The sequence below is a fragment of the Drosophila willistoni genome (genome assembly GCF_018902025.1).
Source record: "Drosophila willistoni isolate 14030-0811.24 chromosome XR unlocalized genomic scaffold, UCI_dwil_1.1 Seg144, whole genome shotgun sequence".
Classification (NCBI taxonomy): Eukaryota; Metazoa; Arthropoda; class Insecta; order Diptera; family Drosophilidae; genus Drosophila; species Drosophila willistoni.
In genome coordinates this window covers 1,916,866-1,936,533 of record NW_025814057.1, presented here as the reverse complement: position 1 = coordinate 1,936,533, position 19,668 = coordinate 1,916,866, and the positions used below count along the sequence as shown (strand labels likewise).

The following is a 19,668-nucleotide window of genomic DNA, read 5'->3' as shown; positions in this document are numbered from 1 at the left end:
TCCTTTGAGTAGGTGAGAAAAAGGACGTTTTTGGAATATTGCATGTCCTGCATCCTTAGATGATCCCAACTTTTATTGATGCCAATTTATAGAGCTCGTCAAGGACATTATAGGGAAGCATGTCTTATTGTCCTGCGGCAGGATTTGTGGATTTTAGAGCTAAAAAACGAAAAAATGATAATTTTCTCGATGCCATATCTCCGCAGGACATTAATTGAATTCGACAGGACACACTTTTTTTGATTTTCCAGAAGCAAGACTATCGATCTGCATTCAAGGATTTGCAATATCCTTTAATAAATATTGCTCGAATTTTTGTAAGGGGGTTGCTCAGAAAAATGGACGAAAATCGCAAAAAACACATAAATGTCCTTATAACTCAGTCGTTTCAAGGACGAACAGGACATCCTTTTGTCAGATTGTAGGCCTTAATGGTCCGCTTCGACTGACACTAACAGATCCTGGAAAGTTCTTCAGGAAACTGAGATAGAAGGACTTTTCTGTTTGACGAAAAATAGCAAATATCTCGCGAGTCCTGTGAAGGATCAAGACGAAAGTGGTGTCATAAAACTCCAACCATCAAAGTCTATCTCTGGTGTAAAGGACATCTCAGTAGTCCTGTGGAGAGCTGAGATATTAAGGATTTTATGGTTTTTGTCCAGTTTTTTGGCTCCTTGGTTCAATCTGGGACTTCGAAAAAATTACAAGTCCAGGAAACATTTCTTATTGGTGTTGTAATTTTTGTTGTTGTTGTAATTTTTGTTGTTGTTGTTGTTGTTGTAATTTTTGTTGTTGTTGTTGTTGTAATTTTTGTTGTTGTTGTTGTAATTTTTGTTGTTGTTGTTGTACTTTTTGTTGTTGTTGTTGTTGTTGTTGTTGTTGTGATTGTTGTTGTTGTTGTAATTTTTGTTGTTGTTGTAATTTTCTACAACAGCAACAACAACGAAAAGTACAACAACAACAACAACAACAACAAAAATTACAACAACAACAACAACAAAAATTACAACAACAACAACAACAAAAATTACAACAACAACAACAAAAATTACAACAACAACAAAAAAAAATTACAACAACAACAACAAAAATTACAACAACAACAACAACAAAAATTACAACAACAACAACAACAAAAATTACAAAAACAACAACAAAAATTACAACAACAACAACAACAACAACAACAACAACAACAACAACAACAACAACAACAACAACAACAACAACAACAACAACAACAACAACAACAACAACAACAACAACAACAACAACAACAACAACAACAACAACAACAACAACAACAAACAACAACAACAACAACAACAACAACAACAACAACAACAACAACAACAACAACAACAACAACAACAACAACAACAACAACAACAACAACAACAACAACAACAACAACAACAACAACAACAACAACAACAACAACAAAAACAACAACAACAACAACAACAACAACAACAACAACAACAACAACAACAACAACAACAACAACAACAACAACAACAACAACAACAACAACAACAACAACAACAACAACAACAACAACAACAAAAATTACAACACCAATAAGAAATGTTTCCTGGACTTGTAATTTTTTCGAAGTCCCAGATTGAACCAAGGAGCCAAAAAACTGGACAAAAACCATAAAATCCTTAATATCTCAGCTCTCCACAGGACTACTGAGATGTCCTTTACACCAGAGATAGACTTTGATGGTTGGAGTTTTATGACACCACTTTCGTCCTGATCCTTCACAGGACTCGCGAGATATTTGCTATTTTTCGTCAAACAGAAAAGTCCTTCTATCTCAGTTTCCTGAAGAACTTTCCAGGATCTGTTAGTGTCAGTCGATGCGGGTCCTCAAAGACTACCATCTGACCGAAGGACATTCTCTTCGTCCTTGTAATGGCTGAGTTATAAGGACATTTATGTGTTTTTTGCGATTCTTGGCCATTTTTCTGAGCAACCCCCTTACAAAAATTCGAGCAATATTTATTAAAGGATATTGCAAATCCTTGAATGCAGATCGATAGTCCTGCTCCTGGAAAATCAAAAAAAGTGTGTCCTGTCGAATTCGACTAATGTCCTGCGGAGATATGGCATCGAAAAAATTATCCTTTTTTCGTTTTTTAGCTCTAAAATCCACAAATCCTGTCGCAGGACAAAAATACATGCTTCCCTAAGATGTCCTTGACGAGCTCTACAGATCGGCATCAAAAAAAGTTGAGGTCATCTAAGGATGCAGGACATGCAATATTCCAAAAACGTCCTTTTTCTCACCTACTCAAAGGACATTCCAGGACCTGATGATGTCAGTCGATAGGCATGGACAAGGACTTTAAGCTGGCCAAAGGATATCCCAATCGTCCTTAAAATGACAGTTATGAGCACACTTTCTGTTTTTTGGACTTGTAATTGTTTCCAAGTCCCAAATTGACCCAAGTAACCAAAAAACTGGACCAAAACCATAAAATCCTTAAAAGGATAATTTTGCCTAGAAAAATAAATTCTTTTTGTCCTGCAAAGTGTATTTCGGAGCTAAAACCCAAACTTTTCTGTTGCTAAAATGTAATTTAGAGAGGCTAAGATTCCGATTCATTCCTTCATTGAAAGTCTGTTTGAAAATAAAAATTCTTTTGTTTGTTTTTTGTTTTTGTTGCTTTATTTGTTAATTTATTATTATTATTATATTCATTATTTAGGTGTTTATTATATTATGCTCCATTTTCATATGTTTAAGCTTAGGACTAGAGGGATTCTTCTGTCATTTTCACTAAATTTACTTAGTAATTTCCGTTTTTTCGACAAAAAAAAATTGAACTTACAATTACATTTTATAATATTTCTTTTTCTTCTGTGTTTGCTTGGTTGCTTTCTTACTTTTGTTTTACCGTTTAGTTTTGGAAATGCATTTGTTTTATATTTTGTTTCTTTTTAAATGCATAAAGAAATTTTTCAGTGACTAACTATAATTAGAAGTATCAATAATTTATAGTTAAGATATATAAAAAACAACAAAAAAACAAAAAAAAAAAACATTTTCTATTTTTAATTTTCATTTTTTGTTATATTTTTTAGTTAAATATCTTTAATTTTTTTTGTATGAATTGCGCGCTAACTTTTTGTTTTTTTTTTTTTTTTAGGTTTTTTCCTTTGTTAATGACGAAGTAGAAAATCTGTTGGCATAAATTATGTATATATATTTATATATATATATGTATGTAGAATAGGCTGACATTAAGTTAGAGTTTAAAAACTGTCGCTATTATCTCTGTATATCAACTTACTTATAAAATTTATACATTTAGAAGTCTTTTTGAAATGACCCAAAGATAATAAACATAAATTTTGAAAGAAAACCTTAAGTAAAATATCAAAATGTAATCAAAGAAAGAAAATCTTATACAAACTGTAAATCTCCAGTTTTTTCGTTTTCTATACTGGATAGGGTATCATCATCATCATCATCATCATGATCATCGTATCGAGAAATCGAGACAATCTTACATTATTATACATTATTTAGAGAAATGTTTTTTGTGTGTGACATTGTGTCCTGTGTGGTGAAAATGTCGCGATTAGATACGTTTGCTTTCCATCATTTTCTTTACTTTCTTCTGTTTTTCTTATTATCGATACGAGCTATATATAGGATGCTAATTTGGCCAGTAAGTCATATATATGTATGTATATATATGTTTGGATGTTTGCCTGTGTGTGTGTGACTGTGAGTGTGTGTCATCTTGATGGAAATTACAAAAAATCTGATATTATCCTTAAACTTACAAGTTGTATTGTGGTTTTTCTTTTTTTGTTTGGTTTTTTTTTAGTTGCTTCTTTTCATTTTTATGTCAAATTACAAACTACAAAATACCTTTTACTTCTCCCCTCCTTCTCTTTCTTCTTTCCACTCGTTCTGCATTTATTTTGCTCTTTCTATTTGCGTTGTACAAAAGTTGTTGTTGCTCTTGTTGTTTGTGGTTTGTTGATGTTGGTTGTGAACATAAACGATATGCCTAAGTTAATATGTATAGTTAAGTAGTACGAGTATTACACACACATACACATATTCAATATATAGTCGTATATATCGTATATCTATAGTATATGCATTTGGATTCCTCTTTAGCGTTCCCACTGTTTTATTCTCCATCTCCTCTTCATGTCCTTTGCTTCTTCTTTATGTCTGAGTATTCATGTAGGTTCTCTTCTTCTCACATTTTTTTTGTTTTTTTTTTTTTTTTTGGTTTTTGTTCTTTTGGAATTCGCTGATTATATGCATGGCCATGATTTACGTTTACATTTTATGGGTGTGTGTGTGTGTGTGGGTGTGGGTGTGGTGTGTAAATGATTTTGGTATGGTTCGCTCCTTCTTTTAGCTCCTGCTTCTCTTTCGGCTTACTTCAGTAAATTGTCTAAATGCTCTGCATATTCGTCTGCCGTATTGAACTCCAGACTGTGGCTGAAATGGTAGAAATTGATATTGCGGTTTTTTTTTTTTGTTTCTCTCCTCCATTGTTGTGTAATGAGTAAAGTTTTGGCCATAAAATCTTAATGCCAAATCAATAATACACGTGTAATACATATACATACACACATGTATGTGCAGTTGTGTGAGTGTGTGTGTGTGTAGGCACTTACCTTTGGCCAATGTTCCGCTTTTTCCTTCGCCTCTCCTGCGACATGACCTCCACACATAATACAATCAATTTGCCATCGCAACTCTGACGCTTCTGATCGATGAGCTTGTGACCCTCCAGATTGCTGGCATAACCATATTTATCATGGGCACTCGAATGCCAGGCATCGCAATAAGTGTCCATAGATCGTTCCCCATTCGGTAGAGTGCCGTGCCACACCATTTTAATGGGCCTTGAATGGGCAAAATGAATGGCATAATTGCTTAGCGGGGGATGGGCGGGGGACTACTTACCACAAGGGATCTGTCATCACATTCTTGCCACTGAAACTGTAAATGCGTGGCGCCTGCGAAAAGAATCCACCTTGACCATTAAAGATGCCATTCCAGGAATTGAAGAGCACATCGCCGCGCGTATTCACCACTGGCAAGTCTCGATCAGCTGGACGGACTACAGAGTCCACATTTTGCACTCTGAATAGCGGCGAAAAAAAAAAAGAATTAGAGTCTCAGCAGATTCACTAATCGGTTACTAGAAAATCTTTGGGGGACTTTTCGTTTTTCTCATTTAAAAGGATGTTTTGATTTCTATCCCCGTCCTCTTCATTCAAAGGCATTTCTCTTTACTTTTAGCATTAGATAAATTACCTATATTTATTTAGTTCCCACTCCCCCTTTTTGTGGCCCTCCCTTTCCTCAGACCATTTCTGTTGTCATTCTTGTTGTGTGTGTAAATAAATTGCTTGAAATTGTTTCTCAAAAAGCTTTTGTTTTCATATACGCTTCAAATATCAAGATTATGCCTTAGCTAATGAGTTTCTTCTCCAGGAGTACACTCGGTATGGCAAGGAAGCCCAAAATTTATTTCAGCTGAAAAACTCTGCTTAATTCTAAAGACCAAACTAAACACAAGACAAACAAAACAGAGAAAAAAACAAAAAGGAACAACAGACAACAAAAAATGAAGAGAACCAACCACGATGAGAAGAAAAGGAACAACAACAAAAAAAAACCAAGAGTAATACGCGTAAAAAATCTAAAGACAGATAAGACACACTCATCGTTGTCTTTGGAGTGGGGCAGGGCAGGTGGTTGGGTGTTTGGGTGGAGAGTTCCAAGTTGATACTCACCTGGCTGAGAGGAATGCCTTGAAGGTGCCCAGCAGCCCGGCACGACGACCTTGACGATAGCAGGCAAAATCGGCGCCTCTGATGCCCTGTAAATCGCCCACATAGGGCTCATTCAATGCGGCCATGCGGAGCTATAGGAAAAACACATACACACACACACACAGAATGAAAATGAAAATTAATGTTGGAATTTATGTCGCACATTTTCAAGATCTAATTAATATAGAATTTAATAGCCAAATATTCTTATATATAAATATATATGTATCTATCTGTCTATGGACGGGAGGAGGAGCAAAAATATTTCAATAAATAGGAAAATTAAATGGGAAAGTAGGAGGGGAGAATTTCCTAAATTGAATTGAATGTACAATATACTTAAATGGGGCAACTTGAGAGGCAATGTATGGTGTTGTGGGTAAAGAGGAGGGGGAGGAGGAGGGGTACAGCAAAACTCACCATTCGCGGATACCACTAGAAATTGACAATCGCCGGGCATGAGAAGCATTTTGAGAGAAGAATTTTTTTTACAAAATTTAGTTGAAAACAATTTATGTTGTGTTTTTTTTTTTGCATTGATTTAATAAACAAATTCTCAACTTGAACGTATTTATTTTAACAGTTGAGATTAAAAAGACACACAGAGAAACAAAAATGTTTAGAAATCTAAAACAGGGTGCCCCTATCTATCGTACTATCGTATTGTAGCTATCGTAGTGTCAAAATTAATATAATCTCTAACTAGACAGAGAATTGACTAAGAATTTACAAATGGCCAAGCACTGGAAAGGATACTGTTTAGCTCCTTGAAAAGCTGTTTATTTCTTTGAAAAGAAAAAAAAAAACGTTTCTTTTAACGATAATTTTACAATTTATTGCTATAATGATGTGACAGTTTGTTGCAATGCAATGTAATTGTGTGAGAAAGCACTCAATAAAGTTCTTAATATCTCTGGCTATTGGCCCACTTGAATCTTCAATTGTGAAATGGTGAGAAATGACTTGCTTTTTATAGATACTAAAAAGGTTTTCCTTCTTTTTTCGGGAGGGTCCTTAACCCTTGAACATAAACTTTGTTTTGTAAGCGAACAACTTTAGTTTGATTTTATACGATAATTTAATAGTTCGTACTTTGATGAGATGGCACACCCTGTATTTATTGACAGATCATGAAGAAAGAATCAGACACAAATAACAAATAACATAGACACAATGGAAAGAAAAGAAAAAACAAATACAAATACAAAAGTCAAGAAGAAGCTCTACATTGAATATGTATGCAAGAAGAGTCCACAAGGGGAAGGTAGAGGAGGAGGAACCGTATCCACCAATTGTTCCCTTATATTTGGTAGTTGATTATTTTTTGGGCCATTTTATGGAAAATTGTTGGGCAATTTTCCGTTTAATTAGAAACATTTTCATTTGCATAGGCAACAACAAACCAGAAGAGAGCAAAGCAAAATCAAAATGAAATTATTTATTGAACGAGTGCAAAAATGATTTTATGTTTTTTTTTTTTTTTTGTATAAAATATTAAATTACCGTTTCGTATTCGGGGGCGGTTGTAAACTGTATTTTAATAACAATTAATTATAAATAAGTAAGTTTAGTATGTAAGTATAGGAAATGAATTTTCATTAATTGCAATTTTCTTTCAATTATTTTAAATTTGTATGCTGCTATTATTATGTATAGGAACAATTGTGTTAAAGTTTATGGTTTAGTTCATTTTGTGAGTGAGTAGCTAGGGCATAGGCATAGGCAGGTCAAAACGTCATTTTAGCCAAACTTTAAGAAGAGGTTCCTTTCCATCAGTTGGAAATTTGAACTAATCTAAATCTTTGATTCTATCTAAAAATCAATCATTCAGTCTTGGGATGAAACACAACGCAAGCCTAAAGGACTTTTCTTTAATGCTATAAACTAAAATTTAAAACTTTGACTTTAATAGTTTTTCATTGGATTGAGGAAGCCAAAAACTAATCCAATCTAAGCAACTTTCCTCTTCCTATATCTAGAAGAAATTTGCAAAATCTGCTGGAAATTAAAAGTTTTCAAACGGTTTCGATCTCTGCCTAACTATGCCCCGGCCCCGACTTGTTGGTATGTAAGGTGTTTGTCAGGTGTAAATCGATGTGCCAGCGGTTAGATAACTTGCTAATGACAAGAAGATGTACCAAGTTTGTTCTTTCTTTTTGAGGTTTTTGGCAACATTTGCCATTAAGCAAGTTGTTGTGGTTTTGTTGTTACAATACATTTCGAATAATTTAAGAAGCAATGGAACTTACCGTCGGTGTATTGAGCAATGGCGGTGGACTGTTTAATAGATTCTTCGATTGCAAATCGAATCGGATGGCAGGTGCCACTGTGGTGGGTGGGGCAGGTGTCGCAATTGGCACTAAAGTGCCCAACTGTAATGATTAGAATAAGAGAGCAAAAGAGTTGATAATTAAAACGGGGTGAATTTGTAATTAATAAAACAAGAGAGGAGCAGCAGCAGCAGCAACAAGAAAAACCCCTTTCAAGTAGTTAATATTTCAGTAAGGACACGCATTATGATGACGAAAGAGTTGATGATGGAATGGAATGGAAATCAGCGCTGAAACTTTATGCTCAAATATTTGCATTACGTGTACAAAAAGGGGGAGAGTAAGAGGGAGGGATAGCTAGTGGATGTATCTCTCCCTCTCTCTCCCTACATACATACACAGCTGCTATCCTCCGAATTAGGGTCAATTTTATGTCATAATGCGAAGCTGCCGCCGTCTGACAAAAGTTTTAATTACTATTTGGAACTTTAAGTAGTCGAGTCGTGTACTGAAATCTAATTAGGCTGGCGCCACCGCCGTCGCCATCCGCCGTCGTCGTTCTCGCTATAGTCGGTGTAGTCGCTTTTTTAAGCTACAAGTAGCTTCAGTAGACTGTCGCTTGGTTGCTTGCTAGGTTTCGCAGCTCTCAGACGAATGCAAAACAGTTAACAATAAGGCCAAAAACGATGATGAAAGAGGGTGGAGACTAAGAGGAACTGCTTCCGCTTTCTGGGCTGCGTCTCTGTCTCTGTCTCTGTCTTTGTGTGTGTGTGTTGTCAAAAAGTATTTAAATGCTTTGCCATTAAAGACGCACAAAAATGTAAGTGAAAAAGCCAAAAAACAAAAAAGGGTAGACATAAGGGAGGGTGAATAAGTGGAAGGAAGACCGACTTGAGCAAAAGCTTTCTGTTCATTTTCATTTTGATGCTCATGCATATGGCAGCGCATTGGGAATACGCCCACTATGCTCCTGTTCCTGTTCCTGCCAGCTGCTGTATTCTGTCTGTGTGTGTGTGTGTGCAACTACAATGAACGGAAGCGGAAATCGAATCTTGAGCAGATTCATTTTTTCGCTTCTCTTTCTGCTTATTCGTTTTTGGCTTTTCTCAGTACATGACCCCAAAATGTAGGCAATGATTTTTTTTTTTTAGCGTTCAGCGTTTGAAAATAGAATTTATAGATGTATGTGTATGTGTATATGTCATTGTCATTGTAGATTTTATCTGAATTGTTAATTGACATCAGTTCTGCAATTTGCAATGCCGCGAAATTTACTAGATTCATGATCATGATTTTTTATTAGCCACAAGCCCCCCACCCCCCCACCCCCCCACCCCGCCTCCTCTTATCGTTTATCATTATGACAATGTTTCTTTTAAATACTCTTATACTCATTTTGCACATTTTGTTGTTGTAAAGTTTTATGGAGGAAATAAAATTTGTTACCTTTGGGGCATTTTCTTTGTTCAAAAGTTTTTGCTTCCTTTTACATGCAGGAAGTTTTTAGTGGCCACTTTAATATTTAACAAGCAATTGAAAAATCGTTCAATTTTGCGTGTAATTTCTAACCCACACGCACATACACACGCACACACACACACACACACATGTATAATACTTGGCAAATTGCCAGATGGACGATGTGAAGGGGCAACCGTATATGACCAAGAACCGAACCAGGTTAAGGCGACAGTTAAGATTAATTGGCAAGTGATGTTAGCAGAATGAAAAAAAAAAAAGAATTGCTTCGTCTTCTTTCAATGGAATGTCCTTGCAATAAAATATTCGATTTCCGTTTAATATTATTTTTAATCTGACAAAGTTTATGGCACACAAAGGAGGCCGAAGCAAAGTCAATCTCCTGGGCTCAGCAAGAGCAGGAGCAGGAGCAGGAGTAGCGGTAGCAAAAGAAACCAAGACTGGGACTGGGACTGGGACTGGGAGCAGGAGCTTGTCCTGGAACAGGCACAGCATATGCATGTTTTATATTTTGTCAATAAATGTTTGTATAGCTGAGCAACTGCCACATGGCAAGCGGCAAGTTGAGGCCATCTGTCTCTCTGTCTGTGTGTCTGTCTGACTCCTCAGTCCTTCAGTTTGTCTCTGCGCCTGTCTTTTGCCTTCTCCTTGTAAGCATTTTAACTGGCACACACAAGTGAAAAGCCAAGCCAAGCCAAGCCAAGCTCAAGTCAATATAATTGAATAAGGAGTGAGGAAGTGAGAGCGAGGGCGGGCGGGCGAGAGGGGGGGACTAACGGAGACGGGGTACTCATGTATAGGCAATCAGTCAGTACGTCTGCAACATTTAATGTGCAAATAAAAAAACACAAAAAAACCAAGTCCCACACACACACACACCCATCCACCATTCACTCATCCACACACACACTTACGCGACTTCATATATAGGCGAGGGTGGGTCCAAGGAGTTTTCACAAAACAAAAAAGACTTTTAAATCTCTTCAAATCATTTATGGGAATATTACTCATACGCACAGTTGTCACTCAATTCTTTAACCCACTTGGAAAGTGACGTCTTGTTTTGCATATCGGAATAAAGTCTGCTTTGAACTCTTGGACTTACCCTCGTATACGTATGTATATAATAAAAAGGCAATACCAAACAAACCTTATTTTATGGCTAACAAAAAATAAAAAAGAAGCGAAACCAAACAAGCAGTGGAGGGAAAAGACAAACATTCGAGCTGAAAAAGAACTTGGCCTATCTGCTACGTTTGTTTTTTTGCGTTCTCTCTTTGTATATGTATGAATGTATGTATGTATGTATGTATATATGCATTTTATTTTACATTTTATTCTGCTTTGTTTTTGCTGCTTTTCAATAAAATAATAACCCGCCTTTAGAGTCATATTTTGTGAAACAAACTCTTTTGTTTGTTTAGGTTTCCCCAAGAATATATATATCAACTCCATAGAGCCCATCAGAAACCCACGAGCCCACGAGCCCCGACTCCCAAATATCAACTCACCGCTATATATTGCCAGCCCTTATTGACGCGAACCAGCAGAGCCTCCTCCTCGGTGATGTAAGCCAATGTGCCAGGCGGATTCAGTGCCGACTTCTGCCCGAAATAAACGCAAAGCCCAAAAAAGAGAAGAGAAATGGAAACAAAATTTGCGTTTAAAAATAAATTTTGACCAGGAAGGAAAGTAGAAAAAAAGAAACGAAACGAAACAACTGAACAACAAAGTAGAAAACAAGAATACTTATTTCTTGGAGCTAGTAGTCTGGTCTAGCAAATGGACTCACCTTTGTCATTTCATCAATGTTCTGGAAAGTAACTGCACCTGGCACAATTCTCATGTTCGACGATGAGGCCGAGGAATAGGGCAAAGCTTCGCTATCATCGCCGTTGCCTCCGCCTCCGCCTCCGCCACCGCCGCCACCACCCAATGCCGCCTGCTCCTCATGCTTGTGAGAGTGTCCCGATTGTCGTGGAGTTTCTGCAACAATTTTGTTTCATTTTGGTTGTCGTTTTTGTGTTTTAGACTAATACTTAGTATTAAGATTCAACTGGGAGATACCACAACTACTAAAATAAATTCATTTCATATCGAATCACTACACTATTTTTCATTTTAATCCCAAACAAAACACATAAACAATAAAATGTTATCGACCCAAATGTAAAATTCTTAAGAATGTAAGTGTGGTAAATATTGAACAAGGTTTTCTTTTCATATACAAAGACGCACGTGCGAGGAAATACACAATGAAGGATCTGTGAAGAGTTTATTGAAATGAGTTTATGAGTGAAGCAAGTCTCGGAAAAGATTTACTTAATAGAGCTCAAATTCTACATCATGCTAAGCTGGAATCTTGGAATTGTTATTTCCATATAGTGTAGTCATTCCATTTCTCCATCGATTGTCCAACTTTGCTAGAATAGTTTAATAATTGACTTACACTTTTGAATTGCTAAGTTCGAAAGAAAGCCAATAATTTGTCTTAGCTGCTTGTCTTTGAATTAAACTTAACATTTTGCCTTTGAAAATGTACAAATACATACATATCTATATATGTAGGTATTCCACATAGGTGTAATTAAATGCAGCAAAAAAAACCTCTTGAGCAAATTGAGCGAAAGGATATTTGCCCTGAAGCAAATAAAAAGAAAGTAAGTAAATATTTTCATACTTCTTATGTATGTAAGTAAGTACAAAATGATTCAGTGTATTTTCAACTACATGACTAAGAAGATGTATTTACACACACACACACACACACACACACACACACACACACACACACTCACCCATGCTTGGAAATCAAGTCAATTAAGGGCAAAAATGAGTTAGCGATGATAAACAGAAATATGGCAAAAGAAAGTTGTAACCAAGTAAATATGTGTAACTATGAAAGCGATGAAAGTTAATTACTAGCATAGAAAAACGAAAGGCGAATAGAAAGGCGAATCATGCAAAAACATTTTCATTCAAACAGAAGTTGGGTATACAAAGTACGATGAATTGTTTAAGAGATCGTTTTTTAGGGATTTTTAGTTTTTTTTTTTTGGTTTACCGGCTGTGCCATCTGGTCTTTCGCGCAGATCTTGCAGTTCTCGCAAAGCTTTCAGTTCGTCTAAAGATGAGCGAGCACCTTGATTGTTGTGATTGTTGTGATAAATAAGTGTCGAACGAGACGAAAGGGTATTTAAAGGTTTCTAGTTAGGCATATGGCATTTGGTATATGGTATATGGTATATGGTACACGTTAGAATGATGAGAACACAACTCAACTACACAAAAGTTAATATCGGTAACTGAAGAGAACATTGTACATGTATTTACAATCAATTTGCGATGCCAATCGCTTTCAATAGGCTCACCTGGTCGACTGTAATAGCTCGAGTCGCCATAGAAAGTGCGGGTGTCCATGCCAGGCTCACCCTTTGGGCCAGAGATCGATAGGCCTGGCAATCCAGGGGGTCCTGGTGGACCGGGCGGTCCAGCTGGTCCGGGCATCGGTATATATTGAACGCCACTGCCATCGCCAGAGCTTGAGGACGGCAATCCTGGTGGTCCTGGCAAGCCATCGCGACCATCTTGTCCCCGATCACCCTTGTCACCCTTGGACTATGGAGAGAGAGATGTTTAACATAACGTTTTGAGGCACGATCTTTTCAAAACTTACCCCTTCCCGACCGCCAGCATCGCCTTTAGGTCCTTTGGGTCCCATCTCTCCCTTGGGTCCAGTCATGCCAGGACGTCCCTGTTAACAAAAAAATTAGTGCAATTGATCGTGAATTAAACTTGGCCTCCAAAGTATTAAGTGTAAAGATTTACTTGCACATAGGAAAGGTGAGTTTCGAATTCGAATTGCTTCAAGTTGTTTCACAATTTCAATTATTTCACTCACATTTCGACTTCTTTTTCCCCTTAGTAAAACCTAATTGAGTGCCTCAAAATTTATTGTCTTTCACTCCTTGCTCCTTGACGTAAAGTAGAAAACTTCAAATGGAAAATTTCGAACATCATTGGCAACAATTGCCGCAGCACATCAGAGAACATTACTAACTAGATTTTTAACGGACTGAGAGAGCAACTGCAACTGCATTGGGCCAATGCAATGGGTTGAGTTTTGTAAGCAAGTTGAACTATGGCCAAAAATGGCTAAAAACTTTTTATAGTTTTCGTTTGCGTTTCGTTTTCGTTTCATACGGAGAGGAGTGCAACAATTTTGCGCTCTAATTTTTTTGTTTTTGAGTCAAAAGTTTCGTTTGTGGATGGCTTCGCATTGCATTTGCATTGCCAGAGCAATTCCAGCATGTAAATATGTTGCTTGATTTTGATTTTGATTTGGATTTCGCAGCGAAGGCAACGGCCAAAAGTGAATCTAGCCAAGTTGGCACATGACCGTTGGTTGGGTCCCAGGATTTGACTTTTGCCTTTCAGTTTGCGGGCTCCCCTACTTCAAATTCTCTCATTCTCTGTCTCTCTCCAAAAAAAAAAAAACAAAAAAGGGAAAACAAAAAGTTTGCCTTTGTTGATGTTATTTGTGTTGCTGTTGTTTTGGTTGTTGTTGTTGTTGTTATGGCGGAATAATGGCTGAAACTGCAATTGCAATTGCAATTGAAATTGTGTGAGCTGACGCTGAGCTGAGCTCTTCGCCGCGTGGCATCGCGCCTTGCACTGAATAACCGTGATGAAAATGCACTTAAAATACTTTTGCTCTTGCGTTTCCTCCCTTCTGTCCCTTCTGTGTGTCTGTCTGTAAGTGTGTGCGTGTGCGAACTTTCACTCCGAAATGGTTTGAAAGTTTCTTAGTCTCATGAATATGCATGGCAAGTTGGCTGATTTTACTCACCGAATGTCCAATGTCACCCATGGCTCCGGGTTTGCCGGGCGGTCCAATTGGTCCTGCAGGACCAGAACCACCACGTCGCCCTCTCATGCCCTTTTCGCCCTTATCGCCTTTGGTTCCATTTACCGCACCAGCCACAGACGAAGACAAACCATCGAAGCCGCCTGGTGTTCCCGCTTGACCGGGTAGACCCGGTAACCCCGGTGTGCCTGGTTCACCGGGTTCACCCTTTGCGCCGCTGCTGCCATGCGTACCTTTGTGACCCTGAGAATATACAAACACATATATACATACATACATATATAAAAAAGGTAAAAGAAATGATTTAAGACATTGAATACAAGACTCTAGAGAGGTCCAGAGGTTCATTTCTGGCGCGGGGGCGGGGGTAGAGGTTCCTAATTTGCTCGTAAAACTCAATTTCAAACGTTTTGTCCTCGCCACAGAAAAAGCGGGAGAGAGAGTAAGAGTGAAAGAGAGAGAGAGAGAGAGAGAAAGAAAAAGAAATTCAATTCAAACTCATTTTGAAATCAAATCAATTTTGGATATCCCACACGCACCAACACACACGCATTCTACATGCACACACACACACACACCGACATGCTTGCTTGCTCGCAGTGCCCCCTAAATGTATGCTATAGCTGGGTGACAACAATGAAAACACAAAATCATTTGAAAGCGCGGCCCAACGTAGGCCACACACAAACACACACACACACGCACACACACACACACACACACACACACACACCACAGTGGTGCACATTTCCACAACAATTTGCTTCGAGTTTCAAAATGAAAATTATTGAATTTTTTTGTTGGTTTCTAATTGAAAAGTATATCGTGAAATATTTTGCATAATTCGTTTTGATTATTTTCATTTATAATTTTGCTTGGATTTAATAATAAGCTGCATTCGATAGCGGACTAGATGGGCTTCCTTTAATTGTGCTTTCTGTTTGCTTCACTAACATTTAATCCTCAAAAGAACAATTCAGATTTCCCCTTTGTTTAAGCTTTAATCATTGCATTTTGTCCAACGTGAATAACTCTTTTGTAATTCTGTCTCTCGCTGCTCCACTGTAGACAGTCGAAAACTGGTCGCCCTATCTTCCATACCATGCCATTGGCCCCTCCACGCACACACACACACTCGCTTAACTCTCCTTCTCCCCTCCCCTTGGAGTCTTTCAATTCATCCCCAGCGTCGTCGTCTTCCACATCATCAGCGCCTTAAATGGTTTGCCATAAATTTTGCCAGCGTGCCTACATTGAGTTGAGTTGAGTTGAGTTGCTGTTGCTGTTGCTGTTGCTGGATGCTTACATGTTGCTGCTCCTGCCCTCCAGGCCTTTGCCTTCAAATTTTGCTTCAACTTAATGCCAACTAATGAATAATTAATAAGCCTCACACACACACACACACATATGAGTCTCTCTTTCTCCATAAACCCCTCTGCCCTGTTTATTGCCTCTCTCTCTCTCTCTCTCTCTCTCCTTCTTTGCCATCTCTATCTGTCTATCTTTTAAGTTTAATGAAATGTAGCTAATTGTGCGTAGTTTCGCAGACATTCAAAATGCTAATTTCCCAAATATTAGTTTTTCCTCTAAAGACCCAAACAGGGAGCAAAAAAAAAAATCAACAGAAAACAAAATTTGTTTGTAAAATTTTCAGCTGCCAACAAATTAGGCGTAAATTTATCATAAAACCAAAAAAGTAAAAAAAAAAATCGATTTATTCATCAAGGGCAGACCGTAGAATAATATATAGAGCGGGTGGAAGGGGGGCGGTGCGATGGGTAGATCGGAGGAGGCAGAGCAGGAGGTAAATGTGTGAACTTTAGCATAATTTCTTTTTATTTCACGCACGATTAAGTCGACGAGGGTGTGCTTCCCTGTGTGTATGTGTATGTGTGTGTGGTTATACATGTGTGTGTGTGTGTGTTTGCTGAAGGTGAAACTACTTAAAATTTTAGGCCTTACGCAGAATTAAAATGTTATACAAGAAATCTTTTGGTTTGCCTGTTTCCTTTCCCTTTGCATTTATACACTTCAAGAGGAGAGCGTATAATATGTATGTAGATTATAATCGTTTTGTCAGGAAATATCGCAACAAGAGATGAGTTTTTAAACATTTATGTATATTAATTGGAGACTTGTCAAGTTTTTTTTACACAATCTAATATATTCTAGTTATAAGCCTCAACGCTTTGGAGAGATTTTGCATTGAAAATGAATGAAACTGAAACTGGCAACAGGAATATCATTTTATAAAAAATGTTTCTGTTCGTTTTTTTTGTTTTTTATTTTTTGTAGACATTAGCAGTGAGTTGAATTTAAAAAAAACTTGTTTTTTTTTTTGATTTGATTCACTTTTGAATTTGAAATTGGAAGTGCTAAAGCTTCATCGTGTTATTCATATTTTCCAATTTTCTGAGCCATTTAAATTGATTGTCTTAAATGAATTTAACTTCATTTAAAGGCATGATGATGCAAAAAACCAAACTAAGGATCGAAAATAGAGGCTACTTTTTCAGGACTTGTGAAAACTTTAATCGACATTTAATCATCCGAATTGGGAGTGTATTAACATTTCAGTATGACGAAAGAGTTTTAATCTTTTCTTTTTTGGGGGGGAAATGCTTGGTTCTTTTTTTCTCTTTTGTGTGTGTGTGTGTGTGTGTTGTTTGTCTACCCACAAGGCGTATAAATAATATATCAAAGGTCGTATAAATCTTTTTGTGCTCAAATTAGGTTGACACAGCAGCAGCCAAAGCAGCGGGAAGCGGCAATCGGAGTCGTAGGTGGCGGAACCGCATTCGCAGAGTAATCTACGACACCGGAAGTTGGCCTGACAATCTGTGAAAATGCCCAGGACCAGGACCAGGACCAAGACCACGTGTGGACACGCCTTACAGCAACAACAACAACAGCAACTACCTAACGAAATTTCCCACATTCTATTTAGTTGGCAGATTTAAGTTTCGTTACGTTTCGTTTCTTCTCTTCTTTTTTTTTTTTTTGAGGTTTTTGGACATAAAAGAAATATATATATATACCACCATGCTAACGAGGGGAGAACCCACAGCCACAACAACAACAACAACAACAACAATATCAAGGGCAGCATAACTATGCCAGAAGGTGAAGGGGCGGAGGAGGAGAGGGGAGCCTGGGTATTTTCTCCACCATCTCTAACTAAGCTGCTAAATGGCAAGGAAGTAAGCGTCTCCCTAAGCAGGATGAGCTGCTCAAATAGCCCAAAACTTATTAAGGAAAATAATACGAAAAGAAGAGGAAAAACCATGCCAAAGAAAAAGAGGAAAACTGAAAAATAACAAAACAAAAAAAGATGTGAGAAAAAGCATAGAATAAATAGTTGACAAAGTCGAAAGTGTGAAAGAGCGAGAGCTAGCTACTGAATCGGACTGAGCAGGAACTCTTTGCCGGAACCCTCCGCGGCGAACTGAAGATCATATCAATAAGAGAGAACTTGAAAATCAAATGAGCTATAAATGCTAACAAATTGTTCCCCCCACTCTTCCAACATCAATATGATTCGATTCCTTCCGCTCGACTTTGGCCTGGTCTATTCTGGTGAAAGTGAAAGTGAAAGAGAGAGTAAAGTCGTGGCCAACAACGTCTTCTCAACGTCTTCGTCGTCGTCGTCGTCGTCTCTCATGTGGCTGATAGAAATTTATGATGGCAAATTATAGATTTCCTGCCTCTGCTATTCCATATAAATGATTTGTTTTCGGCCATAAATACGAAACAGAATGTAGAAAAAAAAACACACATTGGATCGACTGCCAACTGAAGAATTATGATTAGGCTTCCGTTTATGACCATAAATTAGCATGCTAAAGTAATCAAAGATATTGCATGCTTCAAAAATATTGTTATATAATAAACTGCAAAATACGAATGTGGCTCACACACACACACACAGATACATAAATAGTTCACTTCACAAAATTATTTGGGGCAAGAAAATTGGTAATCATTTATCAGAGTTAAGTCACTTTATTTAGAATTATTTAACACTTAAATCGAAATTTTCCTTAGCGTTTGATTCGCTAGCCAAAAGATTGGGATCTATAGAAAATGGTCGGGGTACATTTTTATCTCTTTCTCAATTTAAATTGAATTTTAGTTTGAAAAAGAAAATCTCTAAAAGAAAAAAAGTAAAAATCTATGAAAATTATTTCTTATCTCTTGCAGGCAAAGTCACAATGAGAGCCCTTCAACCTATGATCTTTCTTAAATTTAATACTCTTGGATAACCTTTGGGCAAAACTTTTTCTCTCTCTCTCTCTTTCTCTTTTGTATGGTATGGATAACCTTCACCTTTTGTGGGTAGGAATAAGTCTTTGGGTAAAAAGAAGAAGCCAAACGCAAAAGCTTTATTATTTGTGAATGTTAATTAAGTAAATGTTATTGGATATATGATAAATTACTAAACATTTTAGTTGAACTATATCCTTTAGACCAAATTGTATGTAATTAAAAGCAAAGATGGACAAATAGGTTCGGACAATGGACAATGGTTAGGAAACCGCACACACACACACACACACACCACACACACACACACGGGAGAGAAATGGGCAAGAGAACAAAACGTTTTGGGCCCTCTCAAAATCAATTGAGTAGTCAATAGGGCAGAAATTATTATTCCACCTACACACACACACACACACACATGGAGTACATATATATAGATATAGATGTACCAATTTATGGGACATGAACTTTACTAGTGACTTACCTGTTCGCCTCGTTCGCCCTTTTGACCGGCATCACCTTTCTCGCCGGGCACACCTTTGGGTCCAGGTTGGGTTGAGCCACGAAATGAGCCCATCGAGTTGACCATTAAGGATTCCTGTTGATGGGGTGGTGGGTGGTGGGTGGGTATTTCGGGGGGAATGGGATAGGTGGGAGGGGCAGAGCATAGTAATTTGTTAAATATTTGCTTGTTGTACAATTTATTTTCGATAAATGGTTTTTGGGAGGTGTGGAGGGTGGAGGGTGGGGGGATACGTTTCGGTTTTTTCTTTCATTTTTTAAGCAGCAGTTTGGCCCCAAAACAACAAGAACAAGAACAAGTCGAAACAACAAAACGGGGCGAAAAAAATAACCGTATTTTTGATGAGGGGACATGTGTGTAGGAGGTGTACAAGAGTATCTGCTACGGAAATTTGATTAATGATCTGTTCCCACACTCTCTATAGGGAGAGGGAATGGGAATGA

General features: G+C 37.5%; 1 protein-coding gene across 6 annotated transcripts in view; it reads right to left on the bottom strand.

The window, feature by feature from the left end:
* Positions 1–3,129: 3,129 nt before the first annotated feature.
* Positions 3,130–19,668, bottom strand: part of LOC6639526 (collagen alpha-1(XVIII) chain) — a 71,245-nt gene continuing 54,706 nt past the window's right edge. The window contains exons 13-25 of one of the 6 annotated variants that reach the window (XM_023178979.2): positions 19,187–19,300; positions 14,422–14,682; positions 13,249–13,326; positions 12,944–13,190; positions 12,637–12,714; positions 11,365–11,558; positions 11,084–11,176; positions 8,073–8,195; positions 6,244–6,258; positions 5,785–5,915; positions 4,949–5,128; positions 4,657–4,887; positions 3,130–4,477 (exon numbers count right to left, since the gene is read on the bottom strand). In XM_023178979.2, coding sequence (XP_023034747.1) covers positions 4,414–4,477; positions 4,657–4,887; positions 4,949–5,128; positions 5,785–5,915; positions 6,244–6,258; positions 8,073–8,195; positions 11,084–11,176; positions 11,365–11,558; positions 12,637–12,714; positions 12,944–13,190; positions 13,249–13,326; positions 14,422–14,682; positions 19,187–19,300 — 1,809 coding nt within the window. In that variant the 3' untranslated portion in view covers positions 3,130–4,413. Of the gene's footprint in view, positions 4,478–4,656; positions 4,888–4,948; positions 5,129–5,784; positions 5,916–6,243; positions 6,259–7,326; positions 7,354–8,072; positions 8,196–11,083; positions 11,177–11,364; positions 11,559–12,636; positions 12,715–12,943; positions 13,191–13,248; positions 13,327–14,421; positions 14,683–19,186; positions 19,301–19,668 lie in introns of all 6 variants that reach the window. The other 5 variants (XM_047012004.1, XM_002062418.4, XM_023178966.2 and 2 more) reach the window with 5 other exon arrangements.